General features: G+C 36.8%; 2 protein-coding genes across 3 annotated transcripts in view; both read right to left on the minus strand.

Moving 5' to 3' along the window:
• Positions 1-1,769: 1,769 nt before the first annotated feature.
• On the minus strand, positions 1,770-3,870 carry LOC116166026 (cytochrome P450 6k1-like). Its single transcript, XM_031480849.1, has 5 exons — positions 3,604-3,870; positions 3,034-3,561; positions 2,628-2,983; positions 2,308-2,580; positions 1,770-2,255 (listed from the first exon to the last, which is right to left on the minus strand). The coding sequence occupies exons 1-5, from the start codon at positions 3,780-3,782 to the stop codon at positions 2,083-2,085; spliced, it is 1,509 nt and encodes a 502-aa protein (XP_031336709.1). The 5' UTR covers positions 3,783-3,870; the 3' UTR covers positions 1,770-2,082.
• An 11,167-nt stretch (positions 3,871-15,037) lies between these two features.
• LOC116165271 (integrin alpha-PS1) overlaps positions 15,038-20,959 on the minus strand; it is a 75,041-nt gene continuing 69,119 nt past the window's right edge. Inside the window, exons 3-16 of one of the 2 annotated variants that reach the window (XM_031479558.1) lie at positions 20,919-20,939; positions 19,206-19,476; positions 18,946-19,157; positions 18,680-18,896; positions 18,353-18,635; positions 17,802-18,037; positions 17,503-17,755; positions 17,297-17,453; positions 17,092-17,246; positions 16,788-17,041; positions 16,509-16,738; positions 15,670-15,998; positions 15,396-15,617; positions 15,038-15,341 (exon numbers count right to left, since the gene is read on the minus strand). In XM_031479558.1, the coding sequence (XP_031335418.1) occupies positions 15,123-15,341; positions 15,396-15,617; positions 15,670-15,998; positions 16,509-16,738; positions 16,788-17,041; positions 17,092-17,246; positions 17,297-17,453; positions 17,503-17,755; positions 17,802-18,037; positions 18,353-18,635; positions 18,680-18,896; positions 18,946-19,157; positions 19,206-19,476; positions 20,919-20,939 (3,059 nt within the window). In that variant the 3' untranslated portion in view covers positions 15,038-15,122. The remainder of the gene's footprint in view (positions 15,342-15,395; positions 15,618-15,669; positions 15,999-16,508; positions 16,739-16,787; positions 17,042-17,091; positions 17,247-17,296; positions 17,454-17,502; positions 17,756-17,801; positions 18,038-18,352; positions 18,636-18,679; positions 18,897-18,945; positions 19,158-19,205; positions 19,477-20,918; positions 20,940-20,959) is intronic. The other variant, XM_031479559.1, reaches the window with a different exon arrangement.

Here is a 20,959-nt window from a genome sequence, read left to right on the forward strand (position 1 = left end):
CCGTTCCATCGAGATCTCGGTCCCTGGGCCACCTACAGAGTTCGGGTTTTCGCTAATTGATAACTGTTATGGTCTATTTTTTCCCATTTCAATCACTTTCATTTAACTCCATATTTCTTATTTATGGAGATATTTCTTTGAAATTTTAACCACACACTTGACAGATTCATTAGTGTTACAGTTGTGTTACGCGGCAATACCCAGGAGTGGGTTTTGAAACATTTTTTTTACATGTGAAGGTATAGCAGAGGGTGCGTCCCTCATGCTCCGTAAGGACGTATTTTTGAACCGGCAACACTCTGGCGTTTTGATCTCATCTGTTGCACACTCGTTTCTTATCTACAAACGGTTCATTTAATCGCATTTTGGTTCTGTTCTCTTTTATTATAGAGGTGGAGATGTATAAAATTTCCTTTTTCGTCGACCTCTCGATAACAACATAAATTACACCTTAGTTACAGGTGTTAATGGTTAGAAACCATTATGCATTAGCAACCATTAATCGTTAGCAACAACTTATACATAACAACTATTTTATTAAAGGGAATGACATTTATATATAATAATTCACTTTCGGCATCAGCTGAGAACTTCCATCCACCTAACCATTTTAATCTCGCTTTTAATGTAGTGAGGTCAGTAGCCATCAGTATGGTCGCCAACGATCTCAGTAAAGCATATCCTGAAGTGTAGCTTCTCGGATAAGGTATTGTTAAGGTATTCAGTTACTTATTTATCTTCAACATTGAGTACGTCGACCACAGGGATGAACATTTCCATATCTTTCACTGTTAATACACGTACCTACTTTAGTACAGTTGCAAAAGAATTAATTACATTCTAATTTCACATACCTTTTCAAGGTAAAATGTCAACATGACATTTTCGAAAATATCTCCTTTCAAATTCATTGTATTCCATCAATTGCCGAACTGATCGAAACCGTTCCAATAAGTTTCTTTTGATTTGAGCGGATATACTGTTAAAATCGCCTCCGCAGCAGAGCAAGCAACATAATCTTTCACTGAGATTACGAGGACTGACGGTACAGTATAAACAACACATTACTATAGCAACGAAAATAGCTGTAATTTAGTGAAAAATCGTCGGAGCTTATAATTCCGTTTGTAATTTCTTATATTTTAAAATTACATACCCCAGTGAAGTCGACGAAAAAACGTTGTATGCAATTCATGTATAAATCGGCGATTATTGGTTCGTTCGAATTTAGTCCACTCGCTGCACTCGTGGACTAAACATCTCACTCACCAATAAAACGCCTCATTTATACACTCATTGCATAAATAACTAATACCGCCAAATTTGTAAATACAAAACCAAAACATTTTGTCAAGAAAGGGCAAGGGAAAACAGAAATAAATTCGCGTCAATAAAGTTTGATTGATTGATAGTCCCTTAGTATATAATATTAATAATAATAATAATAATAATAAAAGATTGAATGTAGCTTCACAATCCTTGATGAAAGTTCGATTTAATGGAACGGAATGAGGAATATTAAGTTGATTGATGCTCGAATTTGAACTGGAGTGAAGTAAATTCATCTTATGGGAGGGGGGGGGGGGGAAAATATCACGTCCTGTGGTTTGGAAGTAGCTATACCGTTTCGTCCTGGCAATATTGATCCTTGTCACGCTCCAGCGTGAAGCACCCAGTAGGTATGGTATTACATTTGATGTTTTGATCACTCTGTATATACCACTCTCTAGTATCTCCATATTAACTTTATCAATTTATTATAGTTGTTATTAAAAGATGCAATAGGAATTTTATTTAATAATAAAATTACGCCGCATACATTATAGAACCATCAACTGTTTTGTTACGTAGTATATGAGTCTACCTACTCTCAAGTTTAGGTTCTGAACAGCACCTCTTCTAATGAAAAGGTTACATAAATATGGCGGTATTAAATTGTAACAGTATTTAAATACTTACTTAGTATTTAAATTCATTATGTTCTAAAACAGGCAGATATGCTCTCTAAAAGGAATATTACAATACAATATTTCATCTGACCTACACTGAAAGTAAAAGCATGCGATTCACTTGTAGGCATAGCTATTTAGAGGTTCTCCTAGAAAAGTTTATCCATAAACCTCCCTTAACGTGTAGTATCAAGTATCTGGGATCAATTTCCAACGGAGTTTTAGTCCTCTCGTTAACCGTAACATCAAAATTCGCCAGAATGTTAATTAGGGCAACTTTAGCTTGTGTTGCACCAAAGCGTTGTCCTAAAATAATTATAGCAGTACGATGAATGCGGTTATCATATTGATCTTATACCATGGCAAGCGCGTGGCCCATCACCAAAGGGTAGATACGCTCCGCGCACTATCGACTCTTTGTTTTCACCCATGAATCTCTCGGGGTCGAACACGTACGGATCCTTAAAGTATTTGGGATCAGTGTGTAAGCCGTATAAAGGTATCATAATTGGAGTATCAACTTCAACGTTAACGTCTTTGCCAGTGCCTTGACCTCTTGGTGGCGGAAAGACAAATGGCTTAGTACAGGAACGGAGTAGTACCAGTGCGGGTGGATGAAGGCGAACGGTTTCTAAAAAACCTCATTATTAACAAATATGTGTTAGACAATCGTATTACCGCAAATGACTGCGTCGAGGTATTTTAGCCCGTGAACAGAATCATAATCTAGCTCCTTTTGCATCAGAAGCGCCTGGTCAACTTCTGCACGCAGCCTGTTAAGTATTTCTGGATTTGCGGCTAACTCGTAGAGGGCGAATGCAATAACGCACGAACTTGTCTCAAAACCGTCAGTAAAGAAACCTACAGCTTGGGCCGTCACATCCGTATTTGTAAACTTGCTCTCCCCAAGCTTGTTCTTTAATTCCAACATTGAATCCAAGAAATCGTTACGAACAATATTGTTTTCTTTACGGTAATTAAGCGTTGCGTCAACAATGTTGCAGAAGTATTCCGTCACATCCTTAGGTATAAAGCTATAGGAAATCTTGGGAGTAAGAACTTTAATTATTATACTTGTTATTACCGTATCTTTAAAATATTTGACAGTGAAGGGAACATGAACATAATGCTAAACTTGATCACAGTCAACGGAGACGGTTCGAACAACTTTTTACCCATCTTCCTGAACAAAGGATCGGGTTCATCAAACGTTCTTCCTTCCAAACCAAAAGCGCAATTTGCCACAACTTCGGTTCCAAATTGCGCAAATAATTCACGCACCTCCAAACTGCCACCGCCTTTTAGTACATCATCGTCTAAGTACCGAACCATTCTGTTCGCCGCCTTTTGAAGGAACACGTGCATTTCCCGCATCTTCTTGGCCGTGAAGCATGGGGTGATTAGGCTCTTCGCCGTTTTCCATTTTTCCCCCTTTAAAGAGAACGTGTTGCGCCCACCGAGCGGATCAACTTCTTCGCTTATGATCAAATCGTTATCGTGAAAACTGTTAAAATCCTTATTCATAACGTCACGGATTAATTGTGGATCTCTCAGTACCAGACCCGGCTGTCTGCCCCGATAAAATCCCACGTACAATACATCGGGGAAATCTCTGCAAACTTAAATTAAACGCTAATTTATACCGACTATTTACCTATAAATGTCGGTGTATATCTGTCCAACCGATCTCTTTGAAGTCAACGAATCGCCGAGATTGCCGAAAAGAAGGGATGGTTCAGGATTTGGCACGTTCCTTTTTTTCCAATACTGAAATCCCGACGATAGATAGAAGTAGAGGGCGATTATTGCGCCGAATAAGAAAAGTAAGAACATTTCGTTGACAAGTGAATCAATAAACACTTTAGGTATCTCGCTACTGAAAGGTCCCCCCTTTTCGTCAAAGGTTGAAGTAATTTATCTAGTAGAGGCAGACGTCGTTTATTTTAATATTGCTTAATGAACACAATTGATTAAATTATCTCTGTTATCAGTCGCCATAGAAGTTTTGTAATTTTTAATTCTTTTTGATAACTCGATTCCAAACTACTGAAGGAAGATGCAATTTTACTACGTAAATCATGAAAGTGGACTAAAAAACATTTTGACCTGAACCATGTAATTGACATTTAAATTGACCTATTACAAGATAACACCTATCATTCGCATAGTGAGCGAACCTTGAAGCGTACTTAAGTGCGTTTTCCCAAGCAAGAGATTTACTGTGGACACTATGTTAGTTCAATTTATGGTTACTCTTTGTCTTCTTTGGAAGAACCTTTGATTTAGAAACGGGGAAGCTTCTCGAGAGATTGAAAGTAGGGATGGTTCAATTCAATCCTTGGAGACTTGGTCCTGATTAAACCCTCTCCTTCGTCCTCTTAGTTTAAGCTTTGAATATAATAGTTATTTATGTATTAAGGGCATAGTAGTGATGTTTATATTCTCGAGGCCGACAAGTTAAAAAGCTCGAGGGCCTATGGTACACAGAGCTGGGCAGTATTCGATTTTGTAAATACTTTTTAGTATTCAAATCCTTTAATACTTTGTAATTAAATACTTTTATGGAAGCAGTATTTGTTTTTGTAACTCAAATACTTTCACAAATATTTAGTATTCGAATACTTCGCAAAGTATTTGAATACTTTGAGAAGTATTCGAATACTTCGCATAGTATTTGAATACCAAAAATCGACTACTCCAAAATTTCTCGGGAAAATACTTTTTCTTATTAATTTTGGTGCGTAGAATCCAAAACAATTCTTACTTTTTCGATTAGACTTCTCAATCAAAATTTATAGAATAGAAACCAATTTCGAAAGAAAATTCAAAGGGCTGTAACTTTTGAACTAGTAGCCCAATCTTATAACTGTTTGAAATTATGGATTCTATAGGCCACATTCTATAAGAACATTTTTTTCCGGGTCGATCTGAAACAATTTTTTTTTCGGGTCACAAAAAAAGGCAGTGTATAACCTTCCTTTTATTTTCCAAAAATCGACTACACCAAAATTTCTCGGGAAAACACTTTTTCTGATTAATTTTGGTGCGTAAAATCCAAAACAATTCGTACTTTTTCGATCAGACTTCTCAATCAAAAGTTATAGACTAGAAACCAATTTCGAAAGAAAATTCAAAAAGCTGTAACTTTTGAACTAGTAGTCCAATCTTGGAACTGTGTGAAATTATGGATTCTACAGGCCACATTCTATAAGAAAATTTTTTTCCGGGTCGATCTGAGACAATTTTTTTTTCGGGTCACAAAAAAAGGCAGTGTATAACCTTCCTTTTTTACCAAAAATCGACTACACCAAAATTTCTCGGAAAAACACTTTTTCTTATTAATTTTGGTCCGTAGAATCCAAAACAATTCGTACTTTTTCGATTAAACTTCTCAATCAAAAGTTATGGACTGGAAACCAATTTCAAAAGAAAATTCAAAGGGCTGTAACTTTTGAACTAGTAGCCCAATCTTGGAACTGTGGTAAATTATGGATTCTACGGGCCAAATTCTATAGGGAAATGTTTCAAAATCGCTAGGATTAATTTCAGAAATGCGTACGTATCATGTGCACGACGCACGATCGCTTTGAAAACTGGTACACGTATTCTTAAGGATATAACTGGTATAAGAAAGGTCCTGGTAGGTACCTCCTATATAATAATATAATAAAAATAATACGCTTTTACTCCCTTCAATTTGTATATAACAATAGAAATATAAAAAAAAGGTAACCCCATACAAAGTATAACTTGATTTTTATCTAGTATACTATTTTAAATTTTTAATGTATTTGAGTGACAAGTATTTGATTTGATTACTTTTTACTGTATTCGAATACTTTTCAAAGTATTAGAATACCTTTGATAGTATTAGAATACCTTTGAAAGTATTCGAATACATTGTAAAGCATTTGAATTTTTTTTTTTAATAAGGCTTTTTTCGGGGATCTAAGCCCATTTAGCCACGGTAACATACTATGGGAAGAAACAAGGACACTCGCTTCTCGCCCAGAGGTCTATCAAGGCTTTTCAATGACAATATACTGTACACGACCATGGTTAACGAGGAATAGGGTGGCACAGAGGATAAGACAGCGGAAAACAGAATTTTATATGATTTTATATACGGTCAAATATTTAGTTTGATTTTATGAATAAAATCCGCTAGCAGATTAAACAACCCTTACTTCTTAATACGGTGACTATATTTAATGGGAACACAATTCCCTTGTTCTGCAGTCCTTCGTACAATTTATATGTATGTGTTTTATTCAAGGGACAGTTAAAAAAAATGTTCCAAAACCCACTCGTGGGTATTGCCGCGTAACACAAAGTATTGAAACGACGCATCGTCACCAAAAGCACACAAAATGTCGAATCTGCATATTGAAGCACGTCCACGTCCAGAGAAAGAAAGGAGTTAAATAAGTAAAATAAAGTTTCAAAGAAATATTACCATACATAAGAAAGTTGGGTATGAGCAGCCTGTGCAGTCACTGCGTATGCCCACATAATTTTTACTATGTGCGAAATGTTTGCCTTTACTAGTAGCATTTGTGGTTAAAATCTCAAAGAAATATCTCCATAAATAAGAAAGTTAGCATTGCGCAGTCACTGCGCATGCCCACATAATTTTTACTATGTGCGAAATGTTTACCTTTACTAGAAGCGCCTGTGGTTAAAATTTCAAAGAAATATCTCCATAAATAAGAATTTTGGCACTGCGCAGTATGCCCACACATCACTGCGCATGCCCACACATTATTTTTACTATAATGCGAAATGTTTGCATTTACTAGAAGCGTCTGTGGTTAAAATTTCAAAGCAATATCTCCATAAATAAGAAAGTTGGCATTGCGCAGTCACTGCGCATGCCCACATAATTTTTACTATGCGCGAAATATTTATCTTTACTAGAAGCGTCTGTGGTTAAAATTTGAAAGAAATATCACCATAAATATGAAAGTTGGCATTGCGCAGTCTGCGCAAAATATGGAGTTAAATGAAACTGATCGAATTGGGCAAATATAGACCATAACAGCTATCAATTAGCGAAAACCCGAAGTCTCTAGGTGGCCCAGGGGCCGAGATCTCGATGGAACGGACGGACGGACGGACGGACGGAAACACGAGCACATAAGCTTTACCTCAACTTCGTTGTGTTACGCTAAAAATGTGATTAAGGTCTGCAACAGGTTCACCGCAAGCACATTGCGGGCTATCCAACACTTTGATCTTGTGCAGGTGCGCGGGAAATCTTCCGTGGCCAAACTTCAATCTGGCTATTATGACGTCGTATCTGCGAGAGACAACGTTTTTGGAGTTACTCCACCGACGAAGTGTTACTTCCGGATGAATTAAGCCATACTGTGTGGGTTTTATGCTATAAGCATTTTTCCAATGTACTGTCCATTGGGTCTTTAATATATCGGACTTTGCCACACCTATATAATCAGATTTTGCAATTTTGTTTTCGAAATATATATCTGATTTGATGGCTTTCTTTGCCAACATGTCCACCTGCTCATTAAGAAGAATACCGCTGTGCCCTTTAATCCAATAAAATTTTACATTCCTTTTGAACTTCAGAGCTCTTAATATAATGTTGGAAACTATAGGGTTTGATTGTAATCTTCCTATCTTATTGTAGTTTTTTAAAGCTTGCAGCACGCTAAAACTATCAGTCATGATCGCCACCTTATTACTAGACGCGCTATCCCCACAGTGGAGCAGTGCCTGCCAGATTGCGTATGGTTCTGCTGTAAATATGGATGTAGAAACATCCTTTCTCTTGGCTTCTCGCGTTTACGAATGCGCATCCACAGCCTTGATCACCATTTGATCCGTCTGTATACAAAATTATGTGATCCCTAAGTTCAGCTGTAATGGAGGTGTGGAGCTTACGATCGTGGTCGGGCTGCCCAGTGTACGGTGGAGAAACTACTTCGAGGCCCTTTAAATATTCCCCAAACGCTATCTCAAAATTACTGTGGAAAAATGCTCGAGTTAAACGATTTAATTAATGAGTACGCTTCGGTTAAGGGTGGAGAACTTTTATTTTGCCAAAACCTAGAACATAAATCCAAAACAGTGAGATTGTTTACTTTGGAAATAAGCACGTTAGCGTTCATTGCTAGGATTTTAGCTACGTATTTGACTGCCAAAAACTTGCGACGCAGGTGCAGCGGGGGTTCTTGTGCTTGAATTAGCAACGCATTTATTGGTGTCGAACGCATGGCTCCTATGGCTAGTCTCAGAGCTTTATTTTGCATAACGTCGATCCTTTTAAGTTTATCCTTGGATGCATTGCCGTATAAAGTACTACCATAGTCTATTAATGATCGCGTATAACATAAAGAATTTATACATTGATTTCTACCCACAACAGTTCCATCAATTTTAATGACTGATATGACAATCTGGTAATCAATTTATAGTCGACAATCTAAAAAAAGACTCGCTATACCTATAGTTAGTTAACACTTCCATTTTTTTTCAATTTTGAGACATAAACCAACAATTTCCTCGAAATATTGTATACTACAGTGCACGTGGTGCATCATTTCTAAGAGAAGTTCATACAGGGTGGCAATTTGAAAACTTACCACCCCCCATGTCTTAGTAAATAAACGAGATATTTTAAAAAATCAAAATCCGTTTTGGTAATTCGGAGGGGGAATCACAATGACTTAAGCTGAATTTATAGTTCCGTACCCGCAACGCCGTACCGTAACGTTTGGAATTAAACCCTACTTGTTGCGTGTAAACATTTATAGTTCGCGTTAACGTTGCGTTAGAACGGTTACGGTACGTAGGAAATGCCCAAATCTCATTTCTTACGGTAAATCGTGCTAACGCGTTTGTCGTCGGCAATACTCGGATAATTCAAACAGTTGAGTTTATCCTGACGTTCGTTTCGTTTATTTACAATATAATTATTGACACTTTGTTGGTTATTATTATTTTGAAACGCACGTTACTCTTACTGACAGATGACATAAGTTCGTGGCGCAATCTTACCACTACGGTAACTATAAATCGTATAATTTTCGTTAACGTAAGATTTTACGGTTCCGTTCTTACGTTCTTACGGCTACGGAACTATAAATCCGGCTTTAGTTGGCGACGCACCCCCTCCAACCCCCGCGCCCCCGCCACCCTAACTTAAATCTTAGTTTATTTTTTGATTTGCACGATAATTACTAACCTAAATGTAATGCTATTTGGTATGGTTGGAAAGCAATTTTTTCAGAGTCACTATTTAAGATTTGAAAGTTGGGGTGGCTGGGGCACAGGGGTTGGAGGGGGTGCGTCGCCAACTATGTCATTGTGATTCCCCCTCCGAATTACCGAAACGGATTTTGATTTTTTTAAATATCTCGTTTATTTACTAAGACATGGGGGGGGTAAGTTTTAAAATTGTCACCCTGTATAATCTTTGTTGGCACGAATCAGTTTTGGAAATTTGGAAGAACTACTTACTGGTTTTATATACTGTTTTCTCACTTATAATTGCACAAGAGGTTTGTATTTTACCGAGTAAATTTGGGTTGTTTAGGTAATGAAAATCTCTTGCCTAGCAATTAGACGAGAAAAACTGTCAACTAATAAAAATACCGAACCGAAGGTGGAGCATTTTTAGGTTGACAGTTTTTCGAGTTCAATTGCTAAAACGAAACAGATTTGAATTGCAACAACCCACATTCGGTTTAAATACAAACCTCGAGTGTAATTCGACAGGACAATTTAATGAACAAGAAATTCACCAAACTAATCAATTATTGAGTGAAAAAACAACTACTAGTGCATTTTTTCGCTGGAAAAGTTGCAGGTAACTTTTGCCGTTGTCAAAGTGACAATTGCACTGCGGCTTATGCGATTTTTTATACATGAGTTGAATTCTCACAGTTAAAACCTATAGATACAAATCCTGCAAAGGCCATCAGTCCTTCATAAAAATCCTTATCGTTGGATTCTTCAAGAAATCTAAATCTACACTGATCATACAGTATGATTCAACTAATTTTCCCACCCACTCCACTGTACACTATTGTTTATTGTTGTAGTCTTTCTTGTCGGCGCTTCCTCGCATAGTTTCTTTGGGTAAAATTTTATATAAAAGTTACTGTCTCTGATACGCTTAATTTAGAATTGATGTCAAAAGAAAATTCAAGTTTGCTATTTTTCAGGAACATTTACCAATTTCCTAAAGTGAAATAGCCGCCATATTGAATTTTTAAAATACTTAATAGATTTAAAAATTCTCTTTTCAACGAGCTATCACAGAATAAGATTGAAAATAAGATACCAGTTATATTAATGGTTTTTATATTTTGATCAAGTAGTCCGTGATGAATTAAAAAAAAACAAAACAAAATCTATTCGAGACAACAAACAATGAAAATAATTACATCCGATTTTTAAATTACTGGCCATTATTAGTGAAAGCAGGTGAAACACACTTCAATAAGACAGTTTACTTTACGCCATGGATTGATATGCTATGACACGGCTTTAGAACGGCTTCGCACAGTTGTGTACGTTATTATTATCATTATTATAGTTGTAGTTGTACTTTATTCTTTAATGTACAATGTAGATGTACACATTTCGCAGCCTCTTATTGGTAGGTACCATAAACCAACCCTTTCTGTGAAACACACGTTGTCTAAGGAAGTTTGGAAAATGTGTACCTAAATTGGTGAGCAGTTCCATCCAAGATTACCGGTCTAATTAAATGACTTTCCATTAGGGCCACAAAATACATTAATTTAAAATCTTCCTTGATTTCGGCGTGAAATTACAACATGTAGGTACCTAAGTTTTCCTGTGACGCGAGTAGTGTTCATACTTCATTTCATTATGTCAATTCGAATACTCCGTAGTTATAATAATTATAATAATAATGTATATTTCATGGAAATGTAAACAATGTAGTACTTATACACTCGTCCAAAAGGAAAATAATGGGAAAATACAATAACAAACAAAACAAAACATTCAAACTATAGTTATTCAATTCACTGTTGCCCTAGAAACTCTTTTACACTGTAAAATGCTAATTATGTTAACATTTTTTTTTACATTTAGTTTAAATTGTCGCGGTGATTTTATTACTTTAACATCATCAGAATCAGATAAATGATTAAATAGTTTTAAGGCAACAATTTCAGTGCTATTTTGAGATTTAGCCAATCTACAAAATGGTATCTTGAGCGAAAGCTTTTTTCTTGTATTATGGCTGTGCACTTTCGAAACTAGTGCATATTGTTCAAATTTGGATTTTACATAACACACGCAGTCTAAAATAAACATGCATGGTACAGTGTTGCCTATAGTAGTGTAGAAAAAATATGCCTACACTCATCACGATAACCAATATTCCCAATAATCCGAATAGCACGTCTTTGTAACTTGAAGGCATATTTTGACTATGTGGAAAATTGCCCCAAGCAATTATTGCATACGACATAGTGCATAATATGCGCTAAATGCAACTGATTGAGAAACACTATTTACTAATCTCCGTAATAAAAAAAGATTTCGGTTAAATTTAATAGATATCGACCTAATATGTACATTAAAAGATAATTTAGGAATTGCGATAAATGTATGCCCATAAACTTCACAGATTCACTATCACTAACATTATGAGTTTTTAGACTCATAATCAGTTTTTCACTTTTTGCTGTATTCATTGACAATTCTTTTGTTATGCACCACGAATTTACTAATTTAATATTGGCTTCAGAAGCATGAAGTGCAGTTTCCATATGATCATGTGCCGGTAAAGTGGCGTCATCAGCGTAAAGTACGCACGTGGTGCCTTTTAGTATTGATAACGGCATATCATTAATAAATATAAGAAAAAGTAAAGGCCCTAGGATGCTACCCTGTGGCACTCCTCTTACCATGGGAATTTTATCCGAGGTTGTATTCTGTACACGCATCACACTGAGATCTGCCACTAAGATACGATTTCATTAGTGTGATGCTGCTTATTTCATCAAAGTTATTTTTCCAGTGGTATAGTATGAGAGTTTTATAGCTTCACTTATTAAATATAAAATAGCGTTTGAGGTGCCTTTTCCTTCTCTAAAACCGAATTGATTTTGATGCAACAGATTCTTTTCCAGAAAACGCATAATCTTTATTTTCATAAGTTGTTCAAATATTTTCGAAAAAAACCGTTCTAATACTCGACTGGTAAAACTGTTGGTTGCTTAGTTTCGATATTCTTACGGAATACAAAACGTGACCTAGCACAATGCATCAATGGTAATGCGTTGTGTAAAGTAACGCAAAGTATCTTGAAATTTGTTCAACTTGATAATGGCATGATATTTTTTCGGGGGGATAGTTTTTAGTTGTACCACCATTTTGTAGGTATTGAAGTATGGATAATAGGATAGTCAATAAGTGATGTCATAAAAGTTCAAATTTTTGTGGACGTATACTTAGATAAGTATATAACATTTCGGAAGGAGTTGTTAATTCAATTTGTTGATCAGCTGTGAATAATCGTTTATTTTTGGTTGTACTTTTTATGAGATTTTGTGTATTTTCGGTTTGCAACATTTGCGATTAAACCGTTTTTATTTTTGCGTATTTTGCATATTTTGATATTCTTTGCATTTACATGATAGACTTGCATATTTTAAGATGTAAGTATTTAAATTTTTGTTAGATTTAATCGGCAGTAAAGAAAATTCGGAAACAAATTTTTAAAAAAGCATTTTTAAAAATTACTTATTAACAGTTGATTTTATCGAAAAAGTACTCATAACAATATTTATAGCACATACAGAGCTTTCATTAAAAAAAATAATGAAATTGGATCAATAATTCCAGAGATAGGACCTATAGGTAGTTGATTTTATAAAACTCAACATCCGCCATCTTTGATAGACCGCCAATTCTATTAGCTACCGCTTTGAGATGGCAATCATGGTTTTTTGGCGTCCTAATAAACCTGTATAACCGCTGTAAAATGGAAAATGGGTACCCCCCAAATTATACCGTCATGTCGACTGGCCCATGGACTAAATATTTTAAAACTGAACATAGGTAATTAACATGGGAAGAACGTTTTTTGCAGATCGTTGCTCCCCATGTTAACTTAGAGGGTTTATAATGACACCAATCAAAAGAAGATTTTTTTCCTCGTATGATGATATACAAATTAGTTTATTTTCAGGTGTAGGTATTTCTCAATTATTTTATCTAAAATTTCGCAATAAATCCAATTAGCAAAATCATGTTAAGCCATGGAAATTTCCTAAAGAATTGAAATAGGTTTTCACACAGAGGGAATGGGACGCTCATTAAAATGCACGGAAAACAAATATCGCGTACTAAGAGTAAATATTTCCGCTGTAAACGTTGTTTATTATAAATACCTACACTTTTTCCTCAGTGAACCGCATTTTACAAAAAAATTAATGCCAGTTGTCATAAACTGATATTAATTTCGACGTTTGAATCTGCTTTTTGTCTTACTAGTCATGGTTTAACATGATTTTGGTAAGTGGACTTATTGCCGAATGTTTGATAAAGTAATGAGAAATACACCTGAAAATGAACTGATTCGTATATCATTAGACGAGGAAAAAATCTTCTTTCGATTGGTGTCATTATAAACCCTCTAAGTTAACATGGGGAGCAACTATCTACAAAAAACCTTTTTCCCTCGTTAATTCCCTATGTTCGGTTTGGGAATATTCATCCGGCATATAGGTTTAGGTACAACATGACCTTTCAAAACATACGTCGAAACCGTAATGCAAGTTTCACTTGTCCTTAACATTCGTTAAGACACGGTTTAATGGAAAGGAGCCCGGTGGAATTTCTGCGGTGATAGAGCCAAGTGTAGCCCACAAACAAGTAGGTACCAGTTAGACTGCTGTTATTTCGTACGACGTGAAACTGAAAAAAGGAACGACGGCGAAAACAAACAGTCCTTGGGGTTCTCCGGTAGTCCTTGTGATTTTGTGTGGATTATGGGCAAGTGGAAATCCAGAAGATAATGAAAAGACTGCATTTGCCCTTTGATCAGGATGTTGGCAACTCACGGTCATGCCATTTGGATTGTGCAATGCACAATGGAATTGATTCTTAAGAGATTATCCTGGAAAACTTGCCTGGTTGATATTATCATAGTAGCAAAACTTTCAAGGAACGCATAAAGAACCTTGAAGGTATATTCCAACGACTCAGAGATGCCACTAAGACCCCGAGTCTTTAAAAGTACAATTTTTTCCGACGCCGCGTGCGATGTGAAGGAGTATCTGTTGACCCGGAAAAGACAGTAGGCCTACTAGATTGGCCTGCTCCAAAGGGTAAACGCGAACTAAGAAGTCTCCTAGGTCTGGCAGGTTTATATACGTGCTACAGGCGTTTTGTACCTTTTTACAAACATCGCGAAACCGTTAGCACAGTTAACGAGGAAGGAAGGAGACAAATTTCTTGCTAAGGCTCTATAATGCCGCTTTGAAATGGCTACTAATTCAAGAATCCCGGTCCGATAGCAAAACGGTACCGTTTCATTTTTGGAAGCAATGGATCCTGAAAAATCAAATAACCAAAGATAAATAAAATATAAACATATATAAATGTTCTATCAATTTGTAAGTACAATTACGTAATCTATCAATCGTCATACTCAAGAAATTATTAACACTAAGTACCGAATCAACAATAATAATGTTTCTCAATTTATTTAAACAATTTGGCGATTTGCCAATGTGGCAGTGTCACGCTTACAAAAATCTGTGCTAGATACAGAATACTTTACGTAGTTTTATTCGCTAAAAATATTAAAAAATGCAGTTTTCCTTTTAACTGGGGAGCAGTTTTTTACTAAATGTCAACAGCTGCTCATTTTTTAAGTAAAATTTTGCCCGCACTAATCTTGTTACTGGCAAATAAATATAAAACTATCACATTTTACGCATAGTAAGCAACCTTTAGATGAAACCTTGATCCATCCAAAGTTAGCCTCTTTATGTACAAAGGCGACGGGAATTGTTCGATATATACATCAGTTCTTTTAAAAAACGCACTATAATTAACACGCACTGTCTTTAAAGCTTTGGTATGTACAGACACAGTTTTCATTTTTTCATGTTCAAAAAAATCAGACTAGAATAAGTTCCAATAAGCCGACCGAGCACTTCACTTGTTAAGTAAGGTCTCTTGCTCACTTTGTTTCGTAAGATTACCGGACAAAGTCGGGTCTTTGATCCGATTCCTTTTGAAGAAACCGAGCACCCACAAAACGAATATCAGCAATATTAGTAACACCAAGCCCGCTACAACTGCAAGAATGATTATCCATAATGGGACTCCAGTGTCCAGTTGTATCGATAAGTCTGGATAGGCGTTCGTTTCAATCTAAAATAAATACACTTGAGGAACGCGATCAACACTCAAAACTGAAATGGCTACCAGCATGACTGGAATGCTCCGCTCGTGTTGGTGGATGTCGGGATCTTCGATGCCAATACTTCCGTATGATAATATACGCACCCAGTCGACCTGACTGTAATCTTCCACGAACGTCGAATTCCACAGGCGCGACTTAATCGAGATCGTCGAAAGGCGCCCTTTGGGATATTTGGGAAAGATGCAATGAATTTTTATACATTTGGCCGTATGCTCCTTGCAGTCCTACAATTAAAAATTCTAACGTGCATCCGGCATGGATTAGAAATGTAATTACCATAGTGACAACCTTCCTTTGCTTGTTATCCTTTCCTGTAACAATCGTAGTCGGAACCACGTAGTCGGTCTCTCTGCGTCTTCTAATAAGTCTACTGATAAAAGAACTGCCGTCGTCCACTTCATTCTCTTGAGTATCAAACGAGCTGAAGGAATTCGTGAGATGATCTTCGGTGGATTCGAATGTCTTAACTCTGGTTTCCGATTTGTTTTCATATGAGCTGCTCCGATTGTAAATTGGAACGGGTATGGGATCTGTCGACATCTTCTCCAAATTTAAAATGTTAATCGCGTTGTCGGGTTCGACATAGCAATAATCCTTGTCCCTTCCTGCAATTAGCAAGTAAAATTCATGTTGATTTAAATCTATTTCGGATTAAATTCGGACTTTGTATAATTTTAACACATTTAACTAAGGGCATTCTTGTCCTAGAAGCTTATACACAAGATTTACGGGAGATGACCATAGTAGAGCGAAAAATTTGAACGTAATGTTACCGTCCTTCCAATTTTATTCGTTCGTTAGTTGTATCTACGTCGTCTAGTACAAAAACAGTCGCAGGTAGCCGCCCACTGCAAAACTTATGTCTTTTTCTTGGTGTGGGCTAGATAGAGATTAAATAATATCATAATTTGTGTGTTGTGGTGGGCGGTTACCTGACTGTTTTTATACTAGAAGAGCAATAGTACGAAACATAAGGGTGATGAAAAAATATAATTTAAAAAATGCAAAATTTGCTCGAAAATCACGCTGCGAGCTCAACCAAAAAGCTTGGTATCGACAATTAAAGGTGATTATGAAGGCGTGATTTTTGATTCGATAACTACCAAAAAACTAACCGTCTGTAATATTCACTTCTTCCAAATACAACAACCACTTTCCATTTGGTTTATCATTACCCACTTGCCATGGCCACGATACTGTAACCCTTATATCAGCGTAAGCCATCGGACCAAGCTGTTGAATTTGATAAGAGTGCCATACGACGCTTCCAACGTCATCAAACGTTCTCATTGCTTTCTCTCCTTTAACTTCTCCACTGTACACGACCGTCTTAGTAAAGTAGGAACTAGAAGAAGTCAGTCAGTTCGGTATAGACTAATGCATGGTAATCGCACCTGCTGATCTTAACTTCGGCTTTCCGGCTAATCAAGGCGTTCAGCACCGATTTGGTTTGATTCGATAGCTCCTCGGACGTTGAGTTTGTAAAAACAATAAATTGGAATTCGTCGTCCGAGCTCGTTTTTGACTGATTATGCGCCTCGCTCGTTTCGAACCTTAGCTGTAGGGCCAAAGAACGATTGGCTCGAAGAGGGTTACCTAAATCGCATGAGACCACTGTATCGTTCCGTTTCGAACACTTGAAGCTCCTCTAAAATCTCCGATTAGTGAAAACCGTTAACGACTGTAACGGGAACGAACCGATTTATTTACAATATCAATGTACCGCACCGCTAACGGATGGAACACAAACACTTTTGCTTCATAGGCAGGATCGCCTTCGTTCGTTACGTTAATTTCCAGATGGAACTCCTCCAAATCGCCAAGATTTAGTATGAATTTGCCGTCATCAGTTTCTGTAATGATAAAACTGTGCCAAAACTTACTATGGTTCGGCACAACTTACCATTCAGTAGCAAACTGGCGTTCATAATAATTTTGCTCTGGCAGATATCATCGCCTCCACAGTTCTTCTGGAATGTAGCTGCAAAGTCCTTGATGGAAGTTTGATTCAGTATGGCCGAATGAGGAATATTGTTTGAGATCGTGTAGTTCAGTCGAAACTGAAACGAGTTGAATGTGCGAATTTGGACCGAAGTAGGCTAAATATACCTTGATAGGGGTTAAAATATCGCGAGTAGTGTTGGGGAAGTAAACCGTTTCTTGTTGGCAATATTCATCCTTGTCGTGCTGCAGCGTGAAGTACCTAGTTTGATAATTGCGCTTGATGTTCTCATCATCATCGTGCTTAAACCATACTCTGGATATCCCTCTCTCTAAAACCTCCTTAATGTGGCAACGGACAATAACTTCGTCAATTCCGCTTTTAGCCGAAGTGATAGTGAAACAGGCTCGGAAGGTGAAACTGAAATTTAGACGTGCTTCATTTGAGGATAAGGTAGATACATTACCATTTATCCTGTGAGTCGGGATCCACCTCGCAACCTAGGTAGGCGGTATTGATATTTTTCAATTCCTTTCCGGTTACCTCTGTTTTAATGTCGATAATTGCTCGCGTTCGGAATAGTACAACTGCATCGGAACCATAAGCTCCCGCTAGCAGATCTGGATAGCCATTGTTATCCATATCCATTCCGCCACTAAGCGAGTAGCCCAACGTATAGGCATTTTCCCACCCATGTAATTTCTAAAATAATAATAATAATAATAATAATAATCATCTTTATTTAGGATAAGGAAAAGCCACAAGGGCCATTTATCCCTCCTCTACAAGCTTAATCATATAAATGTAGTTAAAGTTCATTAAATAGTAAGTACATAAGAATATAGATAAGTAGATAACATCAAAGAGAAAGAGTATATATACATTGATTGCAGTGGTATGAGTTAAATTTAGCCTACAGCGTTCATCAGGAAGTTGTGGCATTGCTGAATGAAAAGTTTTCTGGCAGTGATGAAAATGGCACTTGAGGCTGGTTACATACAAATTGTAAGAAAATACCTGAGACGGAGTGGTTGATAGGCCATCTTTACCTCCCAGATAAATGTAAATCATCCCATATCCCTCATAAGGAGCACCGACCGCAAGATCATTGTAGCCATCTCGATTAATATCTCCCAAATTAGCGAGAGAGATGCCAAACTGAGATTCTAGTTTGCCTTGCAGCACCGCATCGTTGTCGCAAGTGGTCCAATTGCATTTCCGCACGTTGTAATATATGTAAACCGATCCGCCGACCAAATCTTGGAAGTAGAACGGCGAGGAAATCAGTAGATCATCGTAGCTGGAATGGCAATTGAAAAAGTGTCTTAATTGTTGGCACCATACCCATCGTTATTGTAGTCGGCAGCTAAAATTTCATAACCAAAATTGGAAGCGAACTGCTTCCCGTCGATTGCAAATTCAACAACCAGCTCCAGCTCGGATTTTTTCGTGGTATTCTTATTAAATATGAATACCTTTCCGTGGTCATCAGCACGTGGAGCGCCAGCTGCGTAAGATCTGTTGTGATTGTCGAAGAATCTTCCAGCCGCGACACTCATGCCTTTAAAAGCGACGCTATATTTTTTTATTAATAATTCGTGACACTATACCTAAATAACTGTACTTATTAATTGGTTCCGGTCTATCATTTAAAGGGCCGATATAAACATTTTTATTTCTTTGTAGAAATTCGCCCGCGATTTCTGTAACAAATATCGTACCCCGCCAGGTGAAAGGGCCTGGCGAACCAATCACTGCGGTTCCATCATTTAGAAGTGCCAGACTGGTACCGACCTGACAGTAGCCAAATTGTTGATGTTCCCTAAAGTAGGGGTCTTAATCAATTCTGAACTAGTGACTAGTTACTTACTGTAACATTGGCCTTCCCATGCACGGATCCCATTTGTCCTCCCATGCCAGGTGACTGTTCAACGAGTAACACAGACCCAAGCCGTACTGGTTTGAGTCGAGATTTTCACTCCAAATGTATCTGTGCGCGCAAACCATCACTTTACCACCTGCTCCTTGCGAACGCACATTGACGCCCATCCACTGACCGTCCTTAATTTCATCATTGCCGGGTGGCCGCAATTTGACCGGTATCTTTTCTTCGTCATCGTCCTCGTAGTCAAAACCTCTCGCTAAAATTTGTATAACGTTAACATGTTTGATTGCTCAAAGTTACAGTCCAATTCGTTTTGGATTTATGGCAGTATCTCAACATTATCATTAATTATGGATGTTCCAGTTGTTGATTTGTAATTGGGCTAACGCTAGTCGCTTATTATCTTAGCGATCGATAATAGAAACGAATAATTAATATGATACGGCTCTAAAGAACCAAATAAGTTACAACAAAAGTATATACAACAAATAGATGTTGGTTGTTCTTCATGTTCTTTCTGGTACTGTTAGGAATTCCATGACCAAATCTGCAAACGAATATAATTCCCCGGTGCCATTAGTATTTTAAGTGTGATATTACCAACAAACAAATTTGATCACAGAATGCTCGAGTATATCTAGTGTGAAGAGCAACCAATAAATGTTAAATATTTACACATCATTAGGTTTAATTATTAATAAACATAAGTAACTAATAATGCTGAGATGTTAAACATTGAAGTGCAGCATAAATAAATTGGACTATAACATGTAAGTGTTAGTAAATAAAATTGCAGAAAACATAAAACAGCTGTCGAATGTCGCGGTTATTCCGTCCCATTCCACTTATTTCATCGATAGCCATTTTAAATAAACTAAAAAATATGTTAATGTCGTGTAATGTGCAACTGAACTTAAAAATGAAAAATGCTAAAAAAAACTGTGACAATTATACAGAAGCGAAAATGCGGTAGGTATTTACAAAACTATTACATTTTCAAAGTCTTAATCGAACAAATCACTCTCAAATCGATATTCGTGGTCTCCAAAACGACAATCGATTCATTAGAAACGTTAATCGATTAAAAGTGTTAAATTTTTATTGTGTATGTAATGATCAAAAAGCTGGAAAATCAAAGACTACATCAGCAATGGTGAATATTATGAATGATCCATGTTTTAGTATTTTAAATTTGAATTAATAATTTTGAATTAGTGAATGATTAATTTTAACTAGGGAATTAAAAAATAAATAATAAAAACCATGCAAAACCAGTAACTATACCAAAATTTAGTAACGGAACGTCTAAAAAATTAATTGTTCTATTTTCGCCCATTCGAATGTTATAAATAAATCTATAAATAAACATCAAACTGCGTCAGGTCGACGCTCTTCATGAACATTGAATCTCCGTTCACAATAATGAGAACTTGAAATTACTTGTCATGGGCGATCTAATCGAAAACAAATTTGCGTATATATTTACAACTTGCGATGGAGTTTTTTAATAGCCTCGCCAAAGGAGATTAGTTACAAAAATGTACGAAAGACGGATATCATCGTATGTTGCAACACAGCAAGAGTCATCGCATGCAGAAGATTCGTGCAGAATTAGCAAAATACTCATGCAAGAACCAAAGTGCGGCATCCCAAAAAACTTCGAGATACCAAAAATTGGCTATAGAGACCACCACTTACGCACATACTGCCCGCTGGCCACTGGACGAACGCCCCAAAAA

Source organism: Photinus pyralis, unplaced genomic scaffold (assembly GCF_008802855.1).
Source record: "Photinus pyralis isolate 1611_PpyrPB1 unplaced genomic scaffold, Ppyr1.3 Ppyr1.4_LG3a, whole genome shotgun sequence".
In the NCBI taxonomy this organism is placed as follows: domain Eukaryota; kingdom Metazoa; phylum Arthropoda; class Insecta; order Coleoptera; family Lampyridae; genus Photinus; species Photinus pyralis.

Bases quoted from the DNA above. Each gene is read 5' to 3' on its own strand.
- LOC116166026 (XM_031480849.1), bottom strand. From the start codon at position 3,782: ATGTTCTTACTTTTCTTATTCGGCGCAATAATCGCCCTCTACTTCTAT. The intron at 3,562-3,603 runs GTAAATAGTCGG...TTAAGTTTGCAG, and splicing joins ATATACACCGACATTTATAG to AGATTTCCCCGATGTATTGT. The intron at 2,984-3,033 runs GTAATAACAAGT...GATTTCCTATAG, and splicing joins TCAAATATTTTAAAGATACG to CTTTATACCTAAGGATGTGA.